A 20956-nucleotide genomic window follows, 5' to 3' on the forward strand; every position below is an offset into this window, starting at 1 on the left:
TTAACGGGAGTTAAGTCGGGAGACCATTTCCACATACAAACCAGGCCAAAGGATCATGAAACCAAAAAAATCAAGGTTTGGACCAAACCTTGGAAAATATGCATACCACAGTGACCATTTTTGCAGTTTTGTCAACTTTGTATTAAAGAAGATTCATTTTTACGGTTAAATACTTCAACAACCACTGAATTTCATATACATTGATTATCGCCATGACATCCTACTATGTATTGTGGATGCATGCTCTTAAAGATTCAAGTTTGCATTTACCCTAGCTCCTCACTATTTTCGAGCCTTTTATTTATTTTAGTTTTTGCCGTTAAAAAAAAGATTCAAGATTTTTAGCAGCGTAGAGGGATAAGACGAGCTTCTTCTTTGATACTTGTGTATATTAAGGAACATGTGGATTTATTATTCTGCTTTTTCCAATATTGGATCTTATCTAAACTAAAGGATTCATGAGATCGTTGGAAGGTAGATCCCACAAGTCACAGTCGGGGCTGAACATACTTGAAACATTTCTTGTATCTTTTTCTCCTTCAGAGTCATCGGCGTTACCATCGGCTAACTTTGAATGAAACTGAGGTTGCTGGTCACCTGCCGTGCATGTGCTACCAGTGCACATGCTCTGACTCCAGGGAGATCCGTCTCCTTCATGACCAAACGATGGAAGGGCGTAATGAAATCCAGGAAAGTTTGCAGATGATGCTCCGTTAGCGTCCCAAGGTTTGTTGGTTGTCTGTGGCTCGTGTATGATTGCCCTTGATAATCCAAGCTTGATCTTTTCAATCGTATCATGATCATCATTTGCTTCATGCTTAGAAGTAATATTATAAGAAGGTGATGTGGAGGCATTTTGTGGTGGTGCAGGAGCATGAGTAGGGGATTGGAATTGAATATCTATGTGCTTCTTGGTTAGGAGATGAAGCATCTCATCTTTCAAACATCCGAGAGTTGCTTCTGCGAGGTTAGCCACCTGTGGAGGTGCGAGAGTGGTGGCTATCTCTGCCATGAGGTGGGAGTAAGGCTTATGCGTAACTGGATCGATTCCCATACCTGAGAGCTTCTTTTTCAGTTTCGTGTTCCAATGGTTCTTCACATCATTGTCTGTTCGTCCTGGCAGCTGTGCGGCTATCACGGACCACCTGTACTTGCATCGTATAGGTACAATCTCTCAGATTTTTCTCATGAGAATGCATACACACACATACATACATCATAAGTGCTGTTAATTTGTACCTGTTGCCTAGAACAGAATGTAGCCTGACAATGATTTGTTCTTCAGCATCGGAGAATTGTCCATGCTTTAGATCAGGGCGTAGGTAGTTAGTCCAACGTAACCTACAGCTCTTCCCACATCTTTGGAGGCCTGCATTTTTGGGAATAAGGCGCCAGTTACGAGTCCCATGTTGAGCGATATAGGAAGACAACTTGTGATCTTCTTCAGGGGTCCACTGACCCTTCTTCACACTCTCCTTTTCGCAACATGGGATTCTACCCATCCCTTCTTCCCCTTTTCTTTTCTTTATAATTAGAAAGCAACAGCCAGCAAGTTTACAGATTTTTCTGTTTTTGATATGGAATTAAAAACTTATAAAAAAAGTAATAGGGGAAAGAAGAAGGAGAAGAGAAAGAGGATATGTGTGGAATGGAGAGGAAATATGAAGGTTTTGTTAAGTTGAAAATTTATTCTCCATCAAGAATGTGTATGATTAAATATATATATTTTGTGGTTGGGTGAGGTATTTAAGTATAGAAATGGAGGTCATTGAATGATTAGCATAAAAGGTGCATGACTTTGTGATTTGTGAATAAAGAATTCAACGCCGTAGAGCGTGTGAGACATTGGCAGGTAGCTCACTCATAAAACACTTGGTCAACCCTCTCTCTCTCTCTCTCTCTCTCTCTCTCTCTCTCTCTCTCTCTCTCTCTCTCTCTCTCTCTCTCTCTCTCATGTGTGTGTCTACGTACGTATGTGTGTCCATGGTTGACCGTTTGGCTTTCTGCAGAGAGTTGGGTGGCTTACCGATCTGGTCATACAAAAGTGGCAACGAACGAAAGTTAAGGTTTTCCAGGTGCACGTGTGCCTGCTCATACATGCATGTTTTGTTTATTGGTAGAACATGAATATTTTCTCAAGAATTAATATTCTTGTTTCTTTGCATTGCAAAGCTTTCCTGCAAGAGTTGCTGGTCCCGTACGTGTGTGCCCTCACTTATACAAAAATATCATCGGACACACCATAAAAATGTGACAATATGCCTAATGATATGTTTTTTTTCATTGAAAATATGATGAAGACGATGTTATTGTATGGGCCTTATGATTATTTTAAAATTTAGTGTTTGTATGATATGAAACAATGTGGCCGTATCATAAATGTATGACTATTGGGTAGGGAATTTTGTTGGAATAATCATTCATTTTATCCAATATTGTGGTTTTAAGCCGTCAGTTGACACATTTTTTTAGTAATTGTAGTAACTGTATATCACAACTGGCGACATACATGTTGTTTTAATGTGGCGTTTTGCTAATAAATTGTCACACAGTTCAAAGCTTATTAAGACTATTGGATATCTTTTGTAGACATGAAATTACTGTGAACATGCACTAAATGATCATATGTAATTAATTTCATAAGTGGTGATTTGCTAATAATTAGTCACAAGAACAATTTTTTACTGTGACTATTGCCTATCATATGACACACAATTAAGTGAAACATAATCATAAGTATTATAAAGACACACATTTTATTAAAATTATGGATTTAATATTAGCTTACGACCATATTTGTATTACTCATCATGACCGATGCTATCATTCAAAAATATAAAAAGTCGTAACTATGATTATTGTTAACCTTTTAGCCACATGACAAAAATAATGTAAAGTGACCATTGTATAATTATAGAAACATTGAAAAACTTTAAAAATGACCAAATTTATATTAGACACATAAAATTTTTGAAGTGTGATTATTGTTTAACATTTAATGACATTATTTCAATTTTTATTGTTACTTTTGCTATATTCCAAACACATCAAAACAATAGAAAGGAAAGTATCGATAATATGAAACAATAAAAAGAAATCGTATTATTAATAATTCAAATGCAAATCCATACATAAGATATCATGCCGTTGAATAAGCTTTACACACCAAAGCACACAAAAATAATCATGTTTTCCAGTTATCCTAAAAAACATTATCCATTTTAATTTATTCTACTTGGTTATGGAAAAAAATAAAGGTAGTATAAAGTTTAGATCATAGAATAATTACAATACAAATGTCACACAATGTTGACCATCCCATATAAAGAGAATCATGACAAATGATTGGCTCCCCCTGGATAGACTTGAAATTTAATAAAATATATGTGCACTGAATCCATTTAGATAGAAAAAGATTTAACTTAATGGAAAAAGTTAAACCTTTAAATTGAAGTCTAATCCACAAAAGAGAGTTCTCACATCTGGTTGAAAGGTAATTGATCTTAAACCTGATGTTGCCTGGTCAAAAAGAAGAGAGATGTTGCTTGAATAATATATATATATATATATATATATATATATATATATATATATATATATATATATATATATAATGCTAAGGAAAAAAGGGGAATGTTTTCTAGAAAAATGGTACCTCTGGTCGAGTACTCGAGTTGTTCTAATTAATTCAAAGGTCTCCAAGTCCCAATATTTTATGGTTTTGTCTAATGAATATGTTGCTAGAAGTAACTCAAGAGGATGAAAATGCATTGACTTAATGTGCCCTTCATGAAACTTAAACTCATGTAAATTTTCCCAGATGTTAAGTCCCATATCTGTCACACAAGTTAAGATTTAACCAAAATGATGATTCATTAATTCTCAATGTTTTGACATGGAAAAAAGATTGTACCTCTATAACATTATCAAGCTCCTGAAGTTTGCCTATTTGATGCTGAGTGAAAATTGAATAGTGAAACAAAATGTGTGAAGAATAAGGGAGATAAAGAACCCACTGGTTTTGACCTAGGGAAAAACTATTTGGGAAACAAGCCGCTGATACATGCCTCTTTTAAAGGGATCTGCTAAGTCTCATATGATCACATCAAATTTATCATCTCTGTTTTTTAGCTCCACCATGTAGAATAAAACATAGATTTTCAACCATTTTATTTATCAGAGATATTAATGTTTTACGATATATCGTTATACAAAGAGAAGTCTTCTGTAAGCACTATCACTTTCCCTTAATTCTACTAATACTCGTGCAACAGGAAAGGATTGTACATTATACATAAAGAAAACCTAATATTCAAATTATTACCGAATCAGAAAAAAAGAGAACTACAACTACTATCAAGATGAAATTAATGTTTAAATACATAAAATCACACCAGTTATGTTTGAAATAACAAGCGTCTTTATATCTTCAAACATCACCAACATCGATTGGCATGAATAGTTATCTACAAATGTAGTCGAAGGGTCAAATGGATCACTAGTCAAGAACACAAAAAACACGCCGATAAAGCCATCGAGTATGTACACTTTTCCGAGATACCAACTAGATAAGATATAAAAATTGGGAATGGGCATACCTGGAAGCGAGGGACTTGGAGATAATGACGATATAGTCGAATCGAGGAGAACGACCACGTAAGATGTGAATAATTAGATCTGGGGGCAGGGGGAATAGAAACGGGCTAATGTTGGTTCAAGTGTGCTATGCGGTTATGATCCTGGGTACACTGACATCACTCCCATGATAGATATGAGGTGTGCAAATATGTGTAAAAGAGTTAGGTTTAGAAGAAAATTCAAGATGAGAGGGAAAAACAAGGATTCTAATTTTTTTGAGGCACGAGAAGTATAATCTAAAATAAACTTTAGCTTTTGGAAAGGGGAGGCAAAAACGTAGATTTTAATTTTTTGAGAGTCATTTTTTTTTACTTTAAAGTTGAATTCTAAAATTTGAAGATAGATGCTTTAACTAATATATCTAATTCTTATTTGTATGAGAAAATTATCGTTTTGGTCCCTTTAGTTTTTTTTGGTATGAACGTTTGATCTAACCTTTTTAATAAATCTTATGAATTCTCTTGTGGTTTCTAAATCTTATATGTGTTTAAACTAGTAAATTCGTTTTTTGACTCGTGTAAGACACAAAAGGCAATCTTGAAATACTGGTCTTATGGTTTCCAAATCTTATAGTTATGGGTGTGAGTGTAAGGGATGGGTATAAGGGTAGAGAGGATATGTAGGTTTGGGTGTAGGTATGTGATGTGCATTTTATGTACCTATCTAGCTTTAAATTTATAAACCTAACTACTTAGCTAAGTTATACGTTTATAGATAGTGTACCTAGTCAGATTATAGAATAACTTGGGTAAGTTGGGTGTCGATCACAGAGAACAAAATTTAATTAATAAAATAATTACTAAAAGTTAAACTAAGAAAAACAACTAAAAGTGGGGGTTTTATCGGATTTTACAAGTTCAGAAAAACATAAACTAAAATACCTAATTATTGACTACAAAGACGATTTAAAAGCAAGAATAAAAGATACTCTCGTTTAGCTTCGAATTCCTCCTTTTTCCTATGGTTGATTTCAAGACAATAGATTAATTTCGTTAGTTACCAAATAAATTTTACTAATCATCATGATCAGACTAACTAGTATAAGTCAATTTAATAACTTTAACCCCAATGATCATGCAAGTTAAGGACACTAAATTGATTTTAAAGATAATTTGGACTTTGAATGATAGAATCTACAAACTACTATTCTGTGGTCAAGTCTAGTAACCGAGCAAATATTATGATCAAATACTCATCTCTAACACAATTAAGCAACCAACTTATCACATATACTAGATATGGTAAATCTCTAGCTCTAGCAATTTAATGATCATAAACAACTGGGCAAACCAATTTCATGCAATCAACTGCAGTTTAACTACACAAAACTTGAGACAAAGAAATAAATATAGAAAAATTTAACAAGCTAGGTTTAGATTTATCAAACAATATGTAAACGGAAGCAAGGGTTATAAGCTCATAATCACAGCTGTAAACACATAAACAAAAGGGAAACTAGGATAAACATGATTAAACTAGGCAAACCAAATGAATATACGTGGATCCTTGCTCCAATCTCCTTATCCTTTGATCTCTAGTCGAATTCTAACCTCCAAGGGTTCTTGGAAGGGTTTTTCCTTGTCAATAATCACAAGCCTAAGGCTTCTACCCTCTAGAATTGACTTAATGTCCGGAATATATATACTTGCCAGATTCTGGCCATCGCGTCGTTGTTAGACACCACCACGTCTTGGTCCTCATGGATATCCCGTATTCTCCAAGTCAGCTGGACGTTCGCGAAGTTTCCATTCACCACGCTGTGGTGGTGATCACCACGCTGTGGTCGTTGGGAATCAGACTTTTCTCAAAGAACGAAAGTCGTCATAAATTTTGTATAGTTTTTAGATCATTTTGAGTCACGTCAATTGGAGTTACGAGTCATGAGATATGATCAAAACACTGACGAGGGGTCAAGTTATTTAGCAACATCATTTTTTGTGTCTTCTTTTGTCTTAGCCTCTTCATTCCTGCTTCCAGCTCCTTGTTTGCTTCCTTTTCATCCCGAGCATGTCTTTGCCGAGTCATGAGATAGTGTATGAAATATATGGTTTAATATGCACATATCAGTATACGTATAGGGAGAGTGGTAGGTGGTCGTATGGGGTAAAGTTTTTTTTTGTAGAAATGTGAGGTGAGTTAGAAATGGGTTGGGGTAGGCGTCAGTAAATATGGGGTGGGTTGGGTAAGCATGTAGGTGTGGGTGTAGGGGTAAGGGTTGGGTGGGTGTGGGGTAGTTGTATGTATGTATGGATGGTGGTGTAGGTTATATGAGGTGCGGTTGTATGGGCGTAGGATAGTGGGTGTGTGGATATGGGTGTGGATGTAGGGAAATGAGGGAAGTATGGGTGCATGTAGGTGGGGGTAGAGTCTAATGGAAGGGTGGCTGGCCTCCCTAAGCCCAATGCCTTACGCCATAAGTCCTAAACCCTAAAAATTAATCCCTGAGCCTTAATCCGTAAGCTATAAGCCATAATCTATGAGCCTTAAGTCATATTTCTTGAGTTCTAAACCCTAATTCATACACCCTAATACCTAAGCCATATGCCTTAAGCCCTAAGCCTTAAACTCTAAGCCATAAGCCTTAAGCATTAAGCTGTGAGCCATAAGTCGTAAGTCATAAGCCTTAAGCATTAAGCCATGAGCTATAAGCCATAAGCCTTTCATCACTAAGTCATAAGAAATAAGCCCAAATCCATAAGTCATAAACCCTAAGTCATAAGCCTTAAGCCATACTCCTTAATCCATACACCTTAATCCCTAAGCATAAGCCCTAATCCATAAGCTATAAGTCATAAATCATAAGCCAAAAGCCATAAGACCTAAGTCATAAGCTAACCATAAGTCATCAATCATAAACCATAAGCCTTAAACCCTAACTCCTAAACTATTAGACTTACCCCGTAAGTCATTTTTCAAAAGTCAGAAACCATAAGTTATATGCTATAAGCCTTAAGTCGTAGGCCTTAAGACATAAACCATAAGTCATAATTAATAAGCCCCAAGCCCTTAGCCATAAGCTATATGCCATAAATCATAATCTGTAAGCCATAAGCCTTAACGTCATACACCCTAAGCCATAAGCTAGAAGCCATAAGTGTACGCCTTAGGGCATATACCATAACTCCTAATCCCAAGTCATTAAAAATAAGCCATAAGCTAGAAACCCTAACCCAAGAGCCAAAATCCAAATGCCCAAAGTCATAATCGTTAAGCCCTAAGCCATATGTCACATGTCATGAACAATAAGTCATATGTCATAAATCCCCACACCCTAATCCCTAAGCCATGTGCTTTAAACCTTAATCCATACTTATATAGAGGTAAGTTGAATTGAGAAAAAAGTTGATAATAAGAGAATCATTGTTAACCAATCATTTATTTTTCTGTAAAATGCTCTGTCGTACCGGCGTAAAGGATGATGGGTAATATTCATATATGAATATAAATGTAAGTATATTCATATATACATACACCACCTCCCCTCTGCCACCAACCACCACCACCACTGCAATCAACCACCACCAACCACCGCTACCTTGTCCATCACCCACGACTTCCGTATTCATATATGAACAATCACTTGTTCTTATACTTATTCATATATGAATATACATATACATATATATTCATATATGATTACACACATACACACACGCACACACACACACACACACACATATATATATATATATATATATATATATATATATATATATATACATACATATATATATATATATATATATATATATATATATATATATATATATATATATATATAATATATATATATATATATATATATATATATATATATATATATATATATATAAGAGATAATGTCATAAAAAGCCTTAAGTTTGACAGAAAATGTCGGTTTTACCCTTTGACAAATTTTTGGTTCGTTTATGCCGCAAATTTGTCATTTTTTTTTGTCGGTTTTGCCCTTTTTACCTGTAATAGCAGGTTTCCAGGTTACCATGAATTATTTTTTGCGAAAAAACCCTTAAGTTTCAAAATATTTTGCTAAAAAAACCCTTAAGATTATAAACATATAAAATTTAAATATATATATATATATATATATATATATATATATATATATATATATATTCAAAATTTGAAAAAACTAATTAGCTTTTAAAAATTTAAATGTCAAAAGTTTATATCAAACTAATTTAAGTTTTATTGTATTTATATTATGAAATCAAAACTGAAACATATTTTTAGCTTTACATACGGTAAATTTTATATTGGTTCGATATAAACTTTTTATATTTAAATTTTAAGAAAAGTTAGTTATTTTTATCAAAATTTGAATATATTACTTAATTAATACTTAATCTTTTCAAAGCAAAATAATAAAAAAAAGTAATAATTAAATATGCTAAAATAATTAAACATATAAATAATTTGACGTTAATTAAAGTTAATTAATTTTTTTAAAAGGAAAATAAAAATATTTATATGTTTAAAATGTTTGTATTTCAGAAATAATAATGTATCATATTTTTTATAAAAATAAATATCTTTATATAATAAATCAGACAAATATATTTATATTTTATATGTTTAAAATGTTTATGTTTGTGTTTTACAAATAATAGCTTATAAAACTATATCCACTTTTTTTTTAAATATGACAATATTATTATTTCTGAAATACAAACATTTTAAACATAAAATATATTTTTATTTTCCTTTAAAAAAATAATTACATGGAAATAATGTCACCATATAGTGACTAGAATCACCTCGAAAATTGCTTTATGAGTCATGAATCTATACAACGAATTCAAATAATATGATACATTATTATTTCTATAATATAAATATTTTAAACATATAAATATTTTTATTTTTACTTTAAAAAAATTTATTGAATTTAATTAATGTCATATTATTCATATGTTTAACTATTTTAGCGTAGTTAATTATTAGCTAACAGATATTTTTTTTTTAATTTTACATTGAAAAGTTTAAGTATTAATTAAGGAATATATTCAAATTTTGATAAAACTATGTAACTTTTTTAAAATTTAAATATAAAAAATTTATATTGAACCAATATAAAACTTACTGTACGTAAAGCTAAAAATATGTTTCAGTTTTGGTTTCAGAATATAAGTACAGTAAAACTTTTATTAGTTTGATATAAACTTTTGACATTTAAATTTGTAAAAATTATTTAGTTTTATCAAATTTTGAATATATATTTATATTTTATATGTTTATAATCTTAAGGGTTAATTTGCAAAATATTTGGAAACTTAAAGATTTTTTCACAAAAAATAATTCATGGTAACCTGGAAACCTGCTATTACAGGCAAAATGTAACAACGTAATTTTTCAAAACAATTTTTCATTTAAAAACATACATTCATTCACACGATAATCATAAAAACATAATGTATCCACTGTAACATAACAGAACATGTCCCAAGATCTCGATATCATAAACTCCATAAGTGTGTACGGATCATGCCGGCGCCTTCCCGCGATCCTCGCTAGTACCTGAAACACATCACACAACAACTGTAAGCATAAACGCTTAGTGAGTTCCCCAAAATACCACATAGCCCACATACGCCTTTCCAGGCCACAACTCTGTAGGATCTTCCGATCCATGTGTCTCAGGGGACTTTCGTCCCAAATTCCGGTAGACCTTCCGGTCCGTACCCTCTTGACCTTCTGGCCCATATCATCTCGACCTTCCGGTCCTTACCATACGTAACATACATAGCACATACATACATATCATCTTGACCTTTCGGTCCTTATCATTCATCGCATACATAACACATACATATCACATAACCGCATATAGCACATACATCATAGCATACAAGACCTTCCGATCACACATAGGTACCCTTCCAGGTACAGTATAGTGAGAAGACTCACCTCAATGAAGTCGGATAACCTCTCGTGCTCAACGTCCCGATTTAGCCTCCTCCTATTATTCAAATAACATTCCCGATCAATACTCTCTCATGATCTCATCTCTACAGACTGGGTAGAAGGCCATTCTACCCTTCCCTGAACTCTCCTGAATCAGCCTTGACCAGAACCCTAAGGTCAACGAAAGTCAACGGTCAACTTTTACCCGACTCGCCGAGTGCACTAGGGTGACTCGGCGAGTACACGCCTGCCCTCTACGCCCCTGGTCCTCCCTTGACTCGCTGAGTCAACCTTATACTCCACGGGTCGTTACAGGTCACGAGTCGCGGGGCAACCCGACTCGACTCGTCGAGTCTGCTCATGGACTCGGCGAGTTCATTCCATGCTCACACTCAAATGACCTTCTGATGTCAGATCTGTTCCTCTAATCCATAGATCTAACCTTCCCAAGCTCAATAAACACGTAAAGGTTCGAACTTGATACTCATGCAACGCCCAAATGACTCTACTTGATGATTTAGCCCCAAATACAACATCCTAAGTCCATTTCTTTCATATCTCATCATAAAGCAAGATGGATAAGGTTCTCTGGACCACTATGGGTCCAGATCTGAAGCCTAAACATGATAAGGGACCATATCTCCAACAAATCATCCCAATAAAGGGTATAGAAAACCCTAAATCCATGGATTCTTTAACAAAACAGAAAGAGGATCGATATGCTACCTCAAAGATGATGCCCTTTGCTTGAAAACCACAGATGTGCAACCTCCTTGGCCTCCTCTAAGCTGGAATCAACTTCTTCTAGCAAAACCAACCCACAAAGGTCCAATAATGGCTTCTTCTCTCTCTTAAACGCTCAAGCACTATTAGGGTTTCTCTCAAGGGTCTGGTAGCCGCAAATGGTGGCTATAAGGGTCCTTAAATAGGTCCCAAACCCGAGGAATTAGGGTTTCATTAAACAGCATGGACTCGCCGAGTCCACGAATGGACTCGCCGACTCCTTCATTAAATCAGGCCAACACATCGCGATCCAACTCGGCAAGTCTGGGCGCTTACTTGCCGAGTCCCCCCTCTAAAACTCAATATAAAATACTTAAAATAGGATACCTGGGAATCCGGATGTTACAATTCTCCCCCACTAGGATCAGACTTCGCCCTCGAAGTCCTGCTCGACAAACAACTCCGGATGCTGCTCCCGCATCTCCATCTCTGGCTCCCAGGTCAGCTCGGACCCCTTCCGATGTTGCCACTGGACCTGCACCAGTGACACCTCCTTGTTCCTCAGAACCTTGATCTTCCGATCTCGGATCGCGATTGGCCTCTCCGCATAATTCAGGCTCGCATCCACCTGAATATCCTCCAGTGGTACCATCGCCGACTCGTCGGCTATACACTTCCTCAACTGGGACACGTGGAAGGTATCATGAATCTGGCTCAACTACGCAGGTAGCTCTAACCGATATGCTACCTTGCCCACCCTCGCGGTCACCCTGAATGGACCGATGTACCGGGGCCCCAGCTTGCCCCTCTTCCTGAATCGGATCACTCCTTTCCAAGGAGATACTTTCAGGAGTACGAAGTCTCCCACCTGGAACTCCAGCTCAGATCGTCGCCGATCCGCATAACTCTTCTGACGACTCTGAGCCGTCAGTAACTTCTGTCTAACCTGCTGTATCTGCTCTGTCGTCTGAAGCACTATCTCAGTGCTACCCATCACGCGCTGCCCTACCTCTCCCCAACAAATGGGAGTCCGACACCTCCTCCCATACAACAATTCGAAGGGAGGCATGCCAATACTAGAATGGTGGCTGTTGTTGTAGGAGAACTCAGCCAACGGCAAGTACGTGTCCCAACTTCCCCCGAAGTCCAACACACATGCTCGAAGCATGTCCTCGAGCGTCTGAATCGTCCGCTCACTCTGCCCGTCCGTCTGTGGGTGGTAGGCGGTACTGAAATACAATCTTGTACCCAACTCCTCGTGGAACTTCTTCCAGAACCTGGAAGTGAAACGTACATCTCGATCAGACACAATCGAGATCGGTACTCCATGACGCGATACCACCTCGCTCACATACAACTCTGCCAACCTCTCAGCAGAAGAGCTCTCATTGATAGCAAGTGTTAGGGTCGAAATGTTGTAATAGTCGAAGTTTGTATTTAGGGTCTTCGAACATTTTTGTAATGTATTTTACTAGGGTATAATATTCGAAGCTTCATGTTTAGTCCTTAGTATATTTTTTGTACGCTTTTCTCTTCTATAAATAGGAGTGGTTACTAGTGTCTTAGTAACGAAGTCTTTACAGAATATTCATTGTACTCTGTAAAATTTGCAAAAGCGTAATAGAGCCAAACAGATCATATTTACATCGGTGTTCAAATCTTTCAATTCTACTTTGAATTTACACTCTAATTCGTTCAATACTTGATTCTTTGTCACTTCAATTGGTATCAGAGCAGGAATCATATCTCTGATCTGATTTTCACTTTGTTCAAAAGGTTTTTGAGTCAACTTTTTGATTCAAAAGTTTCCGCACTTTTTGAAAGTGAAAAATTGTTTAGATCTAAGTCTGTGATTCGATTCTGCACTTAATTCATTGAATCGAGTGTTCTAAGAGTGATTGTGATTTGAATCATACAGTTTGTTGTCAAATTCTCAAAGTTTCTTCAAAAATTCTCAAGGATCTATTCATTACAACAATGGCGTCATTCAATATGAATTCCATGACTTCATTTTCTCATCTTCTAGGATCATCCACCAAAATTCCTATGCTCATCCCTGAGTATTACGATCAGTGGGCTGATCGTATGCAGGATTATCTCAATGGATTGGATGAAGAACTGTGGAATTGCATTTCTGGCAATCTCAATCCACCATCGAATGTTCAACCAATTGGTTCTTCCTCTGGAAACTCTGAAGTTGAAAATCAATCTGATCGTCTGAAAAAGCTAGAGAAAAGGTGTGTAAGAGAGCTAAGAGGAGCTTTGCCTCCAGTTGTTTACAACTACATGAGGAGTTGTACAACTGCAAAGGAAATCTGGAACAATCTCAAAGAAAAATTTCAGGGAAGTGAGAAGACGAAAGTTAATTCTGTGAAGCAATGTTTAGTGGAACTGAAGGACTTCAGACAGAAAGATGGTGAAACAATTGAAGTTTATTACGATCGTCTTAATGAATTGATATATCGATGCAATCGATATGGTATCACCAGATCAGCCATGGAATTCAATCTGATATTTGTTATGGGACTTCGAAAGGAATGGCGTAGTGTGAGCATGATGGTGAAGAATCAACAAAGCTTTGATACGTCAACATTGAATGACTTGTACAACCAACTTAAGACTCATGAAAGCGAAGTGAACGAAATAGCTGAAGAATCGAAGGCTATGTTGGGAGGTCCACTAGCTTTGGTTTCGAAGATCTCTGAAAAAGATGCTGAGAAAGATGCTTCGGATGAAGATGAAGGGTTCATCATGAACTCAGATGATGAGGCAGTTGCCTTTTATTCAAACAATCGTGTGAAAAAGTTCTTCAAAAAACCTTTCAATCCGAAGGCAAAGTCGTCTGAGACAAAAGGGAACTTTTTGAGTAAAAGTGCTGGGGAAGAGAAAAAGAAAGATGAGATGAAAGATTCGAAGCCTGTTGAGGGAAAGTCTGAGAAGAAACTAAAGGGAGATGCTGGGATTGATTGTCATTATTGCAATGGTGCTAATCACCTTGCTAATGACTGTATGCTTCGAAAGAAGGATGCGAGAAAGAATAAGGTCAAGGATGAGGCGTACTATGCTGAAAAGTTGGAGGAGGTTCGTGCGAAAGCCAAGAACTTGTCTCTGGTTGCAAAGGGTGCGAATGAGGATGAAGATGGTACTTATCAAATCTGGTCATCTGGATCAGATGATGAGGAAATGCGAAATCCAACCCATGGAGCTATGTTTGCAAAAATCGAGGAAGAATCAGAGGAGGAAACATACGAAGTGCATGGAAGATGCTTCGTATCAAAAGCTGCTGACAAATCACCAATGACCACAAAGGTACGAAACATTCTTGAATCTTTTAATATTCCAGTACATGCTTATAATTCTGAATTAGTATCTTTTGATGAAACTGTTACTTATTTTGATTCGATTATGGTATCTGCTAGCAATGAGGCTAAGAACCTGTCAATGCAATTGCTAGAGACACAGAAGAAATTAGATTCGAAAATCACTAAGATAGATTGTCTAGAACTTCAAATAACGAATATCATGGTTGATAGGGACAATTTATCTAGTGATAATAAACTGTTGTTAGAACAAAGAAACATTTACTGTAATGCTGCTAAAAGATTATATGGGAAAATAACTGAACTTCATCATTCATGCGAAATCAGTAAAGAACAACATAGAAAATTGCTGCCATTTTTAGCTTATGAAAGAGCTAAGGTAGATAACATTTCGTATGACTGTGAAAAAGAAATAGCTGATTTTGACAAAGTTCCGAATGACAAGTATAGATATGGAATTGTCAAAGTTGATGAATGTCTTGATTCGAATGATTTAGTTAACATTGTAAATGATACTTTGACTAAATCTGAACAAATTCACATTTTGAAAAAGACTGAGAATTCATCATCTGATTCTCAATCTAATTTTGCTGATATTGAAGATAATTCTGACAATATTAGTGAAATTAGTGAGCTTGAAGATGTTGATTGTTCTCAGTTGTCTATTGTTAATGTTGCTTCGAATTCTAAAGGGAAAGAAAAAGAGAAGGATTTGATAGTTGAGAAAGAAACTAATATACCCTCAACTTCGAAAGTTAGTGAAATGAACTTCGTAGATCTCAAAGATTACCAAACTGGTGATAGTGATGATGAAGATGTAGAGAAAGTTTCGAAAGAAAAGAAATCTTCAAAGAAAGAAGTAATTCCACGAATAGTTGTTGACCAAGTGTATGGTGATACACAAAAGTTCGAAAAAGTGATGAATGAAAAAGGTGAACATTATCTTGAAATAAACACGGTGGTTTTTCCAAATTTCAAATGCACATATGATGTCATTTTTCCAAATCAAGTTTTCGTAACTGTCACACCCCGCTAAAGCGGAAACACGAGGCGTGGCAGTATAAAGGGTTTCATAGCAAAAGTTAAAAGACAACACCAACCATAGTATTAAAAATCATTACAAATTTACAATGAGTTTGAACAACTTTTAAAAGAAATTACAATGAAAATTGGAATACAACACATGCGAATGCTCCTAACAGTGAAGCGTCCCTAAGTGCCACTTACTCGATGATTCCTGAAAAAGCATGTAAAACGAGTGTCAACTATAAAAATAGTTGGTGAGTACTCACAAATAAACAAAATAATATTGGTTCCATGAATTGAAATCAAAGTTTTGATAAAAGTTTCCAATAATAAAAGTATATTGTTAAAATGAGTAAATAAGTTTGTAAAAAAAAAACAGAGTTCTTTGTCATCATGAGAGATAAAGTATGTTGCCCAAATAAGATGCAACATTCATATTCTCATGGAAGATAAAGTTCGTTACTCAAACGAGTAAACAAGTTTCATTGCTTAAAATGAGCAATCAATTTCGTTGCTACAATGAGCAAACAATTTCATTGCTAAAACATGTATATAAGTTTTCAGTAATAAAAGTTCGTTGTTGTAATGAGAAACAAAGTTCATTGCTATAATTAATAACAAGTTTATTGCTATAACGAGAAACGAGTTTGTATGTGTATGAGCAAACAATGAGTCTCAACCAAACCTATGACTGAAGCCCTATCAAGATCTATGCTTATCGTTCCATAGATGAATATGGTATCATGCACTCCAGCAATAGGGCGAGTGAGGAGTTGTCAATTCCTAATAGCGCTATCCATAATGACCATTGGCTCAAAGAGTTAATGGTTAGAGATAAGGGAAGGGCCTTAGTACGATAAGTTCTCATGTTCCGTGTTGCATAGACATACATAGAGAGATATAGCAATAAAATAGCAATCATGTTTGATACAAATCAATTTAAATACAACATTCAAATAATAGTTTTTCGGGACATGCTTTTCCACCCCAAAACATAAAAACTGAAAATAGGGGAGTGCGTGAATACTCACAATATGCAAAATATAGTTATCAAGTTTATACGAGTCAACTAAATATAATGAACATAAATAGTTTAGGACATGCTTTTCCACCCCAAAACATAAAAACCGAAAATAGGGGAGTGGTGAATACTCACAATATGAAAAATATAGCAACCAAATTTATACGAGTCAAATAAATACAACGAATATAAATAGTGTAGGACATGTTTGTCCACCCCAAAACGTAAAAACCGAAAAAAGGGGAGTGGTGAATACTCACAATGCATTTAGATGATGCAAATGGTGCCTTGAACTACGTTCCACGTGTACCACTACCGATTCCTACAATAATGGTATTCGCTAGTGAGTCTCTAATCGAAATCTAACACTAGTATACTTACTACTACAATAGAATTATGCCAATAGTGTGTCAAAATTTAATATTGACAAGTTACAAACATTTTTCTGTGAAAATTTAATTTCAATGAATCAATTGTTATATAACAATTTAAGTGGAAATTTCCCATTATTGAAATGCTAATATTTAATATTTTAAGAGGTGTTCCAATGATTAAATATTCAAAAACTAAATTAATTTAGTTCTAAAATTTCCCAAAGTTTTCATTTTAGTTTTAATTGAAGTCAAAGACCTCAAGATAAATTTTCTTGAATTTTTGATTTGTCTGACTATTTTTCACGATTTTAGTTTCTTGAATAACCATAAAATCATGAAAAATACTAAACAGTTAATAAAAATTACCAAACTTCAGATTTTGGTTCTAAATGTACTAAAAGACTTCTAGATAAATTTTCATGGATTATGAATATGTATAACCATTTTTCATATATTTAATTCTCTAAATAGATACAAATTCATGAAAAATAGAAATCAGTTTCCAAAATTATTCAAACTTTTTGTATTACTGTTATTAAACATTATTAAGCTGGGAAAAATATAAAAATTGATTTATAAACCGTGTAACCAAATTTTATGATTTTTGAGCATTTATTCTAATAAAAATTGAAATAAATAGGAAACAGTTTCCAAAATTACCCAAAAAGTTTTGTAACACTTTTATTATACATGTAGAAGCTGTGAAAAATAAAAAAGCTATTTTTCAATTAGTCTTTCTATTTTTCTTTGTTTTATCCTCTTAAATAATCATTAATTGGAGAATAATTATTAAACAGTTAAAGTAAATTACCAAAATTTTTGTAAAGTTCATTTACAGTGTAAATAATCTGGGAAAAATCCCAAAGGTGGTTTTTATCTACTGGAATCCGATTTTGTGTATTTAAGTGTATTTAATCTTAGAAAATAGGAGAAAAATAGTATACAGAAGGGAAAAATTATCAAACTTTTTATGTAGCCTCCTAATGTACTACAAGGTGTTCTGGTACATTTTCATAATTTTTAGATGAGTAAAACTATTTTTCCTGTTTTTAGTCCATTATAAATACAAAAATCGGAGAAAAATAGGAATGCATTATGAAAAATTCTAAAAATATTTTTCTAAGTCTTTCACAGAGAGTATAAGCTGCGAAAATTATTATATACCCTTTTCAAATTATCTAAAGCGGTTTTATGATTTATTAGGGCTAAACAAAAAGAAAATTCAAAACCATATTAAACAGTAACAAAAACTGATGAAATTTAATGTGGGGTCATTATTTAGCATAGGGATCATCCACAAATTTACCTAGGATTTATAGACCTCCGAAAGTATTTTATATGATTTATTGCCCTATTTTATTTCAATAATTATAATAATTCGAGAAAAATGAATTATTTTCTGAAAATTTGTTGAACATCTCATTTTGTTGATGGGAATCTGGGAAAAATCGGATTTGGTCAGAGAACGAGTTTTAGATATTTATTTGGAAATAAATCCTTCATGAACATATTTGAAAGCTTTTAACAACATACTTTGATAGTCTAGCATCTAAGCTTGAAGATCATCACATGCATGTTTGTTTGAAGACCATTCATGAGTTTGAAATGTTCAAAAATCGTTTTTGAAAGAAAACTTAGAGTGCATGTGGTGATTTTCCACCAAAACTTGTAGAAAAGTGCATTTTCATGATCTTGACTTAGGTTTAGGTCCTTGGATTTCACCATTTACAACATGCATGTTGTTTTTGGGTGAAATCCTACCACCATCATCATCAAAACTGAAGTGAATGAACATGCACACATATTTTCTAAGAGAAAGGTGTAGAAGAAGAAGGAAATGCAAGAAAAACCTTGAAAACATGGAGGAAAATGAAAGGAAATCGTGTTCTACCTTAATGAACACCACTAGATGATGAAGATTTTGAGTTTGAGGTGTGTTCTTGGACTTATTCTCTGGAAAATTTCATGGGTATAGAGAAATGAAGAGAGAAATAGAGTGGTGGTGATGAAGAGTGTGAGAGAGAATGAGGGATAGAGTGAGAGAGAAGATGGAGTGGTAGAGTGAATAAGTGAGTGAATTGATTGTGTTTTGGGGAAGAGTGGTCTTGGGAGGGATGAGGCCGACCTTTGAGTGGAGAGATGAGATTTTATCTTGTTTTGCTTATTTATTTTATATTAATTTCTAAATTTTTATAAATTTTCTTTAAATTTATATAAAATATGCATTTTATATAAAATTTGTTCATAACTCTTGGATGTTTAACTTATAAATGTAATGTCAATATTAATGAATTAAATTAATTTCCTTGATTACATTTCAACATTTTAAATATATTAATTTGATATTATAGTGTTTATAAAAAAAATTTATAAGATTTTAATATAAAACTTCATAAATTTGAGTTTTTATGACTTTTAGGGTTTTGGAGTTTCATAAACTTTGAATATAAAAATAAATTGAATCTTTGAGATTTCAAATTGTCTTATGGTATTATAACTCTTTTATAGTTATAAATAATGTTTGTAATTTATTTTTATCGGTTTATTGGCATTCTATGTAGTGATTCCGAGATTCAAGCGAAATTGAGGAATCAAGTATACTAGTCCTACTCTTCAACTTTGACTTAAGTTTCTATGAGACTTTGAACTAACTTCTACTTCTAGGTCAAGTGCATGATGTGTGTATATGATTCATGAAATGTTGTTCGAGTCAAAGAGTGACCCAAATATGGATAGTCACTACAGCTCAGTAGATGTAGAATTCACATATCAATGTGAAATCTAAGTACACTATCCATTGATTCTAATTGTTTCCAAGTTTCTAGTAGGTTATAACTTAGCTTCTAGTTACTAAGTCTAGTATGTGTAGTGCCTATATATGCAACTAAGTCTAGTCAAATCTAGAACTGACTCGAATTTTGACGGTTGTCACAGTCTCCCCCGGTTGAAAGAATTTCGTCCCGAAATTCAATTCGTGACGTATTCTATTAGAACTCAGCCGAATACTATTGTATAGTTGGAGAGGTGGTGACTTGAAGAGCTCTTTGATTATTTTGGGTTAATTCCTCAAGGGAAAAGCCCAATTCCTTTTGCTATCAACAATTTAGTGTTTCCTTAATTCGAGTTCTACAGCCTAGATTACGAGAAATTAGGATCATGGAAATCATGATCCGACCATGGCGACCTAGTTGAAAAGATTTTCTAGTTAGATATTATCTGAATTAAGAGAGCGGTATAAGTTTCGATGATGCACCAACTGCACTGAGCGTTAAATCCGCATTGATCTTTAAGTTGCATTCTAAATTAGCACTACGTGTAACTTCGCCGCTTAAAAAAAAGAAGAGATTAGGAACAATTTGTTCACTTCCGGGTTGGCTACTATATCTGGAAAAGATATATTTTGAAATAAGAAGGGGTAGCACGAATGAAAATAAATGATCAAGGGTAAGTTCCTAAAGATACGTACTAAGGGTAGGCAACGAAGTTTTGGTACCTCTCGAATGTAAAGGCTTTTTAAGTGTCGTCTACAAAATAAGTTACGAAATGATTGAGGATCTCCGAGGCTATAATTACTACTACGGTTACTCTTACAATAATAGAACTATATTCGAAGAATATATATAATTAGAGAGTCATTGTCTCTAATGAAGGTGGTGAAAGTTTATCATATTTTAAATCACATTGTGTAGATATCATTTTAAGTGTTTAGAAGTGATAGAAATCTCACTGTTATCAAAATGTGTGTTTAGAAAGGATAACTAATCTCATTATTATCAAAATGTGTAATAATTCCAAGATAATGAAGATATATGTGTGGCGATCAAACGAAGTAGTAAAAAAAAAGATAATTTAAAGTTAAATGTTTAAGTCGTCATTAAGAGAATTTTTTTATAGAAATATTGATATTATGCTTTTTGTAAAAATTGACTAATTGTCTAAGTCATGACAAATAC

The 20956-nt window shown here is 34.3% G+C and overlaps 1 protein-coding gene across 1 annotated transcript; it reads right to left on the reverse strand.

The window, feature by feature from the left end:
- Window positions 1-442: 442 nt before the first annotated feature.
- On the reverse strand, window positions 443-1502 carry MYB80 (myb domain protein 103). The gene is made up of 2 exons (XM_079051280.1): window positions 1240-1502; window positions 443-1145 (listed from the first exon to the last, which is right to left on the reverse strand). The coding sequence occupies exons 1-2, from the start codon at window positions 1500-1502 to the stop codon at window positions 443-445; spliced, it is 966 nt and encodes a 321-aa protein (XP_078907406.1).
- Window positions 1503-20956: the final 19454 nt, after the last annotated feature.

The sequence above is a fragment of the Lactuca virosa genome, chromosome 5 (assembly GCF_052849685.1).
Source record: "Lactuca virosa cultivar CGN04683 chromosome 5, Lactuca_virosa_CGN04683_v6, whole genome shotgun sequence".
Lineage (NCBI taxonomy): Eukaryota > Viridiplantae > Streptophyta > Magnoliopsida > Asterales > Asteraceae > Lactuca > Lactuca virosa.

What these genes read in the sequence shown, in the direction of transcription:
- MYB80 (XM_079051280.1), bottom strand. Translation starts at nt 1,502, where the DNA reads ATGGGTAGAATCCCATGTTGCGAAAAGGAGAGTGTGAAGAAGGGTCAG. An exon ending in CATTCTGTTCTAGGCAACAG is followed by an intron (nt 1,146 to 1,239) that starts GTACAAATTAAC and finishes ATGCAAGTACAG; the next exon opens with GTGGTCCGTGATAGCCGCAC.